Consider the following 10,020-nt stretch of genomic DNA (forward strand, 5'->3'; position numbering starts at 1 on the left):
GTTTTCACTCAGCCAGAAAAATGCTTGTTGTTGCAACCAAATCCTGTGGGATTCTGTGAGAGTAGGGAGTAGCAAGATGGCGGCCAGTGACTTCAGTTTTTCGGCAAAATCAGCACTCCAGTGTATTATATAGCTCAGTGCTGTAGACTATGGGGTTCCATTAGGGGTTGTAACACGTCGTGCCAAAGGCGAACATGGGGTGTGCAAACTTCTGCAAGGCACTCGGTTAGACCATAGACATCATATACGTAGACGCCCCATTGGTCGCTGCCGGCCGCTAGGCTGACGTGCCTACAGGGCGGCCATCTTGGGTCAGACCAGATCAGACAGCTGCTGTCAAAATTAATAGGAGGCAGCTCAGATCTCATTTTAATCATATGTTCGCAATGCTCGTGACCTTTCAGACAGATTACACATATTTATTCAGAACCAAAACTATTTAAACTGAAGCTAAACTGGATGAAAAATGTACACGCACTTACATATTTTGCAGTTACATATTAATCTAATATACACACAAATTATTCACACATAAATCTCTCTCTCTTTCTTCATATATATATATATATATATATATATATATATATATATATATATATATATATATATATATATATATATATATATATATATATATATATATATATACACACAGACACTGATCTACAGACAACAGCACTTATCTACATAGGAGCAAAACTATATACAGACAAGTGAGAGCAAAGGTGCTCATAACATTTAAAAATGATATAATACAAACCGCAATCTGGGGAAAAAAAGAATCAACAAAAAACCTAATAACGCATCTTAGAATCCAGAATTATAAGTAGATAAATACCTTGCCATGGTGTATTCACAGGACCAAAACACCAAAACAGGTGAGAAATTACAAAATCATAGCAAAAATACTGTATAATATATTAGATAGACATAAATCATGTCTATCCAGTAATTTAGGACCATTTTGTTTGTTTTTGGTGTTTAATTTACTTTTCTCTGCTTCCATCCCTGCTACCCATTAGCACATATTGTGTTTATGCCGGGAAAACTGTAACTGTAAAGCATGAGGATTATCTATCATAAAATCTTACTTATGGAAGGTAATTCCCCAGGATCTGGTTCCTAGTGTCCTTTTATTTGCGCACCCTTAAGCGGAGTAAAAGTCGGGCTTCCTGGGACGGAGCTCTGGAAGTTTGCTTACTTTCAATACAAAATCGAAATTATTTATTAAGTTAGACAATATTTTAATTCAATCAATTGGTCCCATGTAGCCCCTAAAGGGGTGACGTTTTCAGTCAGTTGATTTATCTGGAAATCGGGTGAGAATTCACCGGATTCAGAGTGTCTGAAAACATAAAGTACATTTTCCTGAATTGACGTGTATTCTCTCTGAGCGCAGCTTGGTCTGACCTAAGATGGCCGCTCTGTCGGCACGCCTGTCACCCGAGGACGAGGCGTCTACGTATACATGTCTGTGGGTTAGACTTCTTGTGCCGTTTCCAGTCGGAACTATTTTGGTGACGCTCCGCCGGTGAGGCGGCGCAGCTGCATCCGGTAGCTCTGTGCTGAACTTTTTTTGCGGGTAGTTAAAGCTGCTGGAGGGATGTTTTGGGGGATAGTCAGTTGTATGAGTCCCAATGACTCACATGCAGTCCTGTTTTATATCTATGTTTTTTGCAAATGATTATCCGGAAGCAGCTGTTAGCGTAATGTCAGCTTTCATCGGGTAATCAGATAGTTTTAAGTTAAGTTGGTGTATTGTTTAGGTGAGCCAGAGGGAAATGGTGCCATTAAAGCGGAGAAAGGTGGCCCTCTCGGCTACCCAGGGCGCTGGGACACACAGCAGCGGAGAAACAGAGCCAGCCAAGTTCCCGCAGGTTGTTTTGTTCTTGTTGGAAAGAAAAATGGGAGCCAGTCGAAGAGCTTTCCTCTCTCAGCTCGGACGGAGGAAAGGTTTTCAGGTGCAGGAGACGTTCAGGTGAGAGGAAACCATAAATGAAATACAAATCATTCTCCCAGCTAATTACAGTGCACTGAAAAAGTGTTCATACCTCTTAAACTTTTTCTATTTTTTTTACGTCACAATAGAACCACAAACTTTCGACAGACCAACACAAAGTAGCACATAAATGTAAAGGGAAATGTAAATAATACATGGTTCTCAGCTGGGAGAACCCGGATTCCACAAAACTGACCTTTATGGAAGAGTGGCAAGAAGAAAGCCAGAGACACAGTAAACATGTGGAACAAGGTGTTCTGGTCAGATCAGACGTAGCTAAACATCGTTTGGTGGAGAACCCTGAACGCACCATTCCCACTTTGAAACACGGTGGAAGCAGCATCATACTGTGGGGCTGCTTTTCTTCAGCAGGGAGAGAGGGGAGGATGAAAGATGTTAAAGCAGCACCGTGTGAGTTAGACCTACGTATTTGCTTAATTTGAGATATTAAATGATTTTTTTAGGTCATTATGCTCTGTGTGGGCTGCCCTTCTCAAAAACTCGACTACGTAACTTGAGAGGTGCGGATCCGGCTCTGAATGGGTCATGTGACCTAGAGCATATTCACCAGGTAGAACGGCCTAGTCAAAGTCCAGATCGAAATCCTATTGGGAACCCGTGGCAAGACTTGAAAACTGCTCTGCACAGATGCTCTCAGTTCAATGTGACTGAGCGTAAGCTATTTGGCCGGGTGACATTTTCAATCTCTAGACGAGCAAAGCGGGTGGAGACCTTCTCCAAAAGGCTTGCGGCTTTACTCCCAGCTAAAGGTAACTCTGTATTCTGGGACAAATGAGTTGTCAACCATCTCAGAACCTGGTGCCGGTCCAATCTATGCACTCAGAATGAACACATCTCCGTGTTTGTTTGTTTTTTTTCCGCATGAGGAAGTATAAAACTTCTGTGGTTGTTTTATGAGAATTCAACACCTCTGCTAATGTCAGAGTTTCTACTTTGAACAAAGCTTGGTGCAAGTAAACGCACGTCATGATCAGATTATTTGATATTGAGCCCAAATAAATGGTGCATTCAGAATATTTTCTTTTCCTCTTAATCCAAACAAATTTCAATGCGATCAGGGAATGTTGCGCATGTAAACGGGCTCCTGTCATTAACAAGCTAACAGCTGCGTTAGACGTTAGCTACCAGACTGATGTTAAGGATCAGTTATAGTTATGCTCTGTGGTGCCGTGCAGGACTGTCGGCTTTTCCTTTCTTTGAAATGGAGCAAACGTCAGATATTGTAACGACCTGTCCTGCTGTTGAGCTCCTATCGCCCTCATCAATGACTCCATGTTGTCTCAGGTCCCGTATCACTCTGGAGCTATCATGCCATGCCAAGTCTCGCATCTTACTTATTTTTTGGTTTTGTGAAGCGCAACATGCTCCCTATCTTTTAGGGACTAGGTGCGAGCCGCTTTCTCTGTGTCGTCATTAGTAGAATCTACTACAAAAAAGTAGAAATTCAAAATGCCGCCTACGCTCCGCCTAGCTTCGTTCAACTCGCTCTGCATCCAGTCAGCATTGGCAATGGTCTGCATGTGAGGTAAGCGGCTCTGGCAAGTGACATATTAATCGCGAGACACAAGGAATCGATGATGAAATTCGTTGCCGATGCTTTTAATTGTCGATTTTTGCCGATTTTATAGATTTTATGGTTTCGTTGTTGCAGCCCTAGTTATAATCAGGTCCCGTATGTTCGAAACGTTCCTGTTTCCTGCCTTTCTAATCTTATAAAACCATCTTCTTGTTCTTCCACTTCTCGTCTTATCTGCAATTCTTTCTTCGGTTTTTGATTGATTCTTTGTTTTATTCTCTAATTTACTGTCATGTACTTAAAGTTCTTCCTGTTGTTGGTTGGATTGCAACCCTATGTGTTACATAGCACCAACTACTGGACAGGAGTGACCTGGTATTGTGACATGTCAATCATCTGGGGGTGGGGGGTGGGATCAGATTTCAGGGAGGTCCATTACGCCCCCCAGCCCCTCCCCCCTAGCTTCGACCCTTACATCAAAGTTAATCATTAATTTCTGTTGGTCTATCAGATAAAATCCTAATGAAATAAGTTTGTGGCTGTAACGTGAAACCGCGTCTGTGTCCACAGTGAAAATGTGACTCATGTTGTCTGTGAAAAGAACTCCGGGGAGGAGGTCAGGACGTGGCTGGAGTCACAGGGAGGGGGCCAGGCTAAGCTCCACCTGCTGGACGTCAGCTGGTACACGGAGAGCATGCGTGATGGCTACCCAGTGGAGATCCAGGACAGACATAAACTGCAGGTGCACCAAGTGTTGTTCATAACAGTTTCTAAATAAAACCGGTTAGTCACTGTAAGCTCATCTTCTAACAGAAATTACGCTTTTAAATGTGTTTTTCTGTCAATGAAATCATGTCAGTTTCTCATTATAGCCATTAATAAAGTGTGTCTTCCAGGAGCCTGTGGTCAGCGACTCGGAGGTCATTCCCTTCTCCGTTCCCGGCTACGCCTGTCAGAGGAGGACCACTCTGGAAAACCATAACAGCGTTCTCACTGTAGGCCCCTCCATCCAGCGAACACAGGTCATGTGACGTCTGCTGAGACCTCCATGTCACATCGCAGCACCTTTTTGTCTCAGGACGCTCTGTCACTCCTGGCTGAGAACGCCGAGCTGAGCGACGAGGACGGCCGAGGCGTGGCGTTCCGCAGGGCGGCCGCCGTGCTGAAGGCGCTGCCGTCGGCAGTCACACACGTGTCACAGCTCACAGGCCTGCCCTGCCTGGGAGAGCACTCACTCAGAGTCATTAAAGTCAGTGGAGGGGTTTGTGAATCTGTTTCTAAACCTTGTCAGACTCCTCTTCTACAGCTAAAAGCTCTCCTTTACTCCTGGCTGTCAGGACATTTTGAAGAATGGAACCTCAAGTGAAGTGGAATCCACCAAGGCGTCTGAGCGGTTTAAAGCATTAAAGGTAGGTCAGCCTGTGGAAGTGGCCTTTTCTGGGAATAACGTAGTAATCTAGGGTCGGGCTTCCCAAACTTTTTACCCTGTGACCCCCAAAAAAATAAAAACGTGGAAATTATGACGACAAAGACATAAAGTTGGGAGAATAAAGTAGAATATTTAAAAGAACTCTTAGAAAAAAGTTCACCCTCCCCTCTGCGTTTAAGAGAGGAATGTCAAGCATCCTGTAAAGTTAAACTTTGGTGTCGGTTTCACAAAGAAGGAAACACTACTGTGTTTTTTAGCACATCACATCAGCGTTAAATCATCTCGCCACATCCTGGGGGTTCCCGACTCCCACTTTGGGAACTCCTGATCCAGAAAACTGCTTCCAAAAAATAAATTATGTTTTATATATTTCAAAAATCCTGGATTTGGGTTTTTAATGCTTTTCTGGAATGGAAATACTATTGGTCATTTTCTGACCTCAAGGACCCTCAAGAAAAACCTGAAGGATAAGTCAAAAAAAAATGTTTTGTTAGAACAATAATCCCAAAATGACGTCATCTTCATTACATTTGAGCTCGTTTTTGGTTAAATGTTTAAGATTGAAAGTAGAGCTCCGCAATACAGACAGGTTTGGCACAGTTTCAATAAGTAATGTCAAAAGTTTCAAATTAGTTATTCAGGTTGCAAGATAGCATCTGTTTCATTACAAACTGAAAAAAAACTAATTAATATAAGCATTATCAATAAAATATGTGGTTTATTTTCAAAAACTGCAACAGACAATTGTTTACCTGTATATCTGATGTCTCTTCAGCACCGTGAGACATTATAGATACAAGGAAATAATTACAAAAATAAGTTACTCTCCATATAATGAGGTACAAACCTTCAGAAGAAATATAGCAAATCAGGGATACACTTCTAGTCTCCATCTGTCCTCAAAACTAGCTGTCAGCATAAACAGCATTTAAACAGTGTGTGAATACAGCTCTGACTGGGTTTCAGGTGCTGACGGGTATTTTTGGAGTCGGAGCAAAGACGGCTGACCGATGGATCCGAGAGGGGATACACAACCTTCAGCAGCTACGAAGTTCAGGGCAAACGCTCAACCGCGCACAACAAGCAGGTCTTTCTTCCGTTCTGCCACTCCGGCACAATGAACCATAGTGTTTGCCGTCTAGCAATGCAAAACAACTGGTGTGCCCACTGAGGAAGAGGATAATCAACAATGGATGGCAATCAGCAGCTAGGTGTCAAGGAGGCAATGCTAAAAGCAACGAGCAAAGAAAAAGCTTTCAAAATACAGAAATAGAGTGCAAGGCATTTAATAAAGGCAGAAAAACAGAAGTGAGGACATGACATTTGTTTTCAGGGACAGTTTTACAGCATTTATTTTCTTGCATTTTGATTTAATTGGATTGAGAGCGACGTAAGACGAGTACTGTAGGCGTTCTCGCTGAATGTTGCTGCCATTGATGAGCTGTGGTGCTGTGACAGTAAAGGTACATCTCCCCTGATGGACTACTTCTGGTTTTGCCCTTTTCTTTCACATCGTCAGACTCATTTTAGCGTCAGACAACGACAAATGTGGTTTTCAAATGATGACTTTAGTTATTCAAAGGCTTTTCAAACCAACCTAACCCTGTGTTAAAAATGAATTGCCTGTTTTGTTAAATTATAAACTAGCTGTGATTGACCGCGTTTTCAGGTTCAGTTTCATATTCAGGCCCGAGTACTGTAGAGTCAAAGTTGGCTAAAAGATCTAAAAAGGTGACACATCCTCCCCCGATTTAAAGAGATTCAAGAACAAATACACAAAGTCACTGTTTGGTAAGACTTAGTATGCTTTCTAAGGCTTTTGGACTCCAGTGAACCACAGTGGTGAGAGTTCACAAGACCAGAAGAACTGCTGACCAACAAGAGCACTCAGGATCATCTCACAACGCCAAGTCCACCTCTACAAAGTTACAGTGGCCTATTCAAAGTCTGGACTTAAAGTCCAACTTAGATGTTGTGGCATGACCTTAAACAGGCTGTCCATGCTGAAAAACTTCAAACATGGCTGAAATGAAACAATTCTGCTAAGAACAATAGAGTCAAAGTCTTTGTGGTTTATTGTAACAGTGCGGCGGCTGCCAGGGTCGGCTTTGTTTGGAATGTTTTGTCACCTTGAAGAATGAAATCCTAGTTGGAAACACGTCTTGAAAATTGTCACCTTGTGTCTGCTCAGGTTCTCTCTGTTGGATAGCAGAACGTGTTGGATGTGAAGCGCTGATGTGTGATCCCTCTTCCCACCTTGGTATGTTGTGGCCTTGCAGGTCTGGAGCACTACGCCGACATCAGGCAGCCAGTGAGCACGGCGGAGGCGGAGGCCATCAGGGCGGTGGTGGAGAGGGCCGTGGCCTCCGTGTTACCAGGAGCTCAGATCGTTCTCACAGGGGGATTCAGAAGGTTCCACGTCTACCATCTACCTACAGTTGATCTAGGGACGCCTTTATTCCACGTCTAATACAAGTCAAAAGCTGCCACGCGCAGTTTTAACCAGTGTCAGGGCTTTCTGTTTTCTTTTCCTGAAATGTGGCTGATGAGATGTAGCCCTGACTGTGTTTTTCTGCAGGGGGAAGCTAACTGGTCACGATGTGGACTTCCTGATTACTCACCCTGAGGAGGGCCGCGAGGTGGGACTGATGCCCAAACTGGTCTCCTGGTTGGACTCACGGGTATGCTGCCATCCACAAGCTGACTTTTAATCTATCGTGTCATTTTCTTCCCCTTTGCATGTTAAGAATTTCCAGTTGTAATTAGTGTTGCACCAATACCAGTGTGGGACGGAGCCCCGATCCAGCACTAAAATGGTGGTATCGGTATCGGCGAGTACCAACAAATAGGCACCGATACCATTTTGATGTTTGTATGTCACTTGAACGCAGCCTTCTCTCTCCCGACTAGTATTATACATGTTATATAAGTTCATGAAAGTTGCACTATTTTGGCATTTGAGAGCCAAAACTCAGGGTTTAAAGAGATTATTCAATTATTAATGTCATTTTACTGTCGTACTGTTGCAGTACTGTTATACATGTGATAATTTCACCAATGTTGCACTATTCTGGCGTTTGAGAGCCAAAAGTTTATTCAACTGTTGTCACCCATTCCAGGTAGGCAATAAAAAGTTTTACTACCCTAAGTAGTATGCAGTTCTTCATATATACACACACATCAATTTCAAACAGATGGCATCGGTATCGGCAAATACTGCACAGTCAGGTATCGGGTATCGATATCGGTGCCAAAAAATGGCATCGGTGCAACACTAGTTATAAGAGGGCATTATTTTGCTCTAATGCATCCTATGTCTGAATCAAAATGTTTCTAAACAGAAGGCTGTATTTAAGGAGCGAATAAAGAGGCGGAAAACATTCGCTCCTGTGTGTTACAGACCCCTCGTCACCCCATGAGGGATAAGCGAGTCAGAAAATGGATGGATGGATATTTATGCTCCTTCAGTTTAAAATTTTTTTTTTTATTGATACATAATCTGCTTTAATAATTGACCGTTGTCATTATACTAAGCCAAATTTAAATAGATGGCGACATTAATTAATATTCTGTTAAACGGGACGTCCTGGAACCTCGTCCTCTCTGAACTGACTCCAGATCACCAATAAGTCCCGGGGAAAGCGTCGAGAATTTGATGTTTCTTCCTAGAAAAACAAAGACCCCTCATATAAATAAGACCTTGTTGTTTGATTGTATTGTTCCTACATCTTTGCAACGTCAGAGACGTCCACGCTGTATCCTGGTGATCTCCCTTTTTTTCCACGACCAGGGTTTACTGTTGTATCAGAAAACGAGCAGAAACTCCTACTTGGAGTCTCAGGACGGCCCAGGTCGCCCTCCCTCCAACATCGACCGCTTCGAGAGGTGCCTGTCCATCTTCAAGCTGTCCACTCCAGAAGCAGCAAAAACAGACCTGCAGGATGCAGCAGAAAATGGTGTCCAATCGGAGAAAGATGGGGAGTCCCAGTCAGGGGAGCTCGGTCAACATCTGCAAAGGAAAGCTGCCTCAGAGAGACGGTGGCGGGCCGTGAGAGTGGACCTGGTGGTCTCCCCGGTCAGCCAGTTTGCTTTCGCCCTTCTGGGCTGGACTGGATCCAAGGTGAGCACCGTCCTCTGTGAGCTTCCTTCAGGCTGCCGTCACGCCTTCTAACCTTTCCGCTGACGTCCCCTCCTCTGCAGCTGTTTGAGAGGGAGCTGCGACGGTGGGCGGGGCACGAGAGGGGCATGTCTCTGAGCAGCCACGCCCTGTACGACAACAAGCAGGTGAAGAGATGCACCGAATGCACACTCACCAGGCTAGACAAGTTAGAGTATCTAACCACCATGACCTTTCTAAAAGCAAACCTCAATCTCATATCTCTTTTTTAATGTATTTTATTTTGATTTAAGAAAACAAATAATCAATAGTAGTGTTGACGTGTCTCTGTTTACAGGGAAGATATATAAGAGCTTCTTCAGAGGAGGAGATATTTGCTCATCTTGGTCTGGAGTACATTCCTCCGTCAGAGAGAAACGCCTGAAGACTCCCTGCAGGAGAGGAGAACACCGGGCGCCTAAGGCAGCAGGCTGGAAGCAAAGCCAAACATGGATCTGTTGTTTTTTTTTAGCAATCTGACGCTTGTTGTTTTTTTGTCCAGAAAGTAAATCATTTTATATAATGCTGCGAACGAATGGATGGAAACACACTTGTTTCCTGATTAAGTGGCGGCTTCCTGCTGTGTGAAGCAGAGGTTAGCTTTGTGTTTTTAAAGAGTTTAAAATGTAAAAGTAGTGGTTTTTCCCAAAAAGGCTCCAGATTTAATAAGACAGGGATCATCTGCAATTAGAATGACAAGGACAGGCATTAAAAGCTCTGTGATCCTGCTGCTGAATGAATATCTGGCCTTGTTTTTATCTGGTCAGCTTCAGTGATACTAAACCCAGAAGTGTTTCCACAGGAAGCCACAGTAGTCAGACCTTTTAGAGCTCTAAAAAATAATTCTTATTGCGTTGATGAAGCTGTTAAACCATAGGATCCTCCATATTGAAATGCAA

General features: G+C 43.4%; 1 protein-coding gene across 1 annotated transcript; it reads left to right on the forward strand.

Moving 5' to 3' along the window:
* Window positions 1-1,503: 1,503 nt before the first annotated feature.
* polm (polymerase (DNA directed), mu) lies at window positions 1,504-9,585 on the forward strand. Its single transcript, XM_012859612.3, has 11 exons — window positions 1,504-1,978; window positions 4,107-4,278; window positions 4,433-4,531; window positions 4,615-4,785; window positions 4,874-4,945; window positions 5,932-6,052; window positions 7,245-7,377; window positions 7,544-7,646; window positions 8,756-9,085; window positions 9,166-9,249; window positions 9,420-9,585. Exons 1-11 carry the CDS (start codon window positions 1,782-1,784, stop codon window positions 9,504-9,506), a joined length of 1,569 nt encoding a protein of 522 aa, XP_012715066.2. The 5' UTR covers window positions 1,504-1,781; the 3' UTR covers window positions 9,507-9,585.
* Window positions 9,586-10,020: the final 435 nt, after the last annotated feature.

Source organism: Fundulus heteroclitus, chromosome 8, assembly GCF_011125445.2.
Source record: "Fundulus heteroclitus isolate FHET01 chromosome 8, MU-UCD_Fhet_4.1, whole genome shotgun sequence".
NCBI classification, from domain to species: Eukaryota; Metazoa; Chordata; class Actinopteri; order Cyprinodontiformes; family Fundulidae; genus Fundulus; species Fundulus heteroclitus.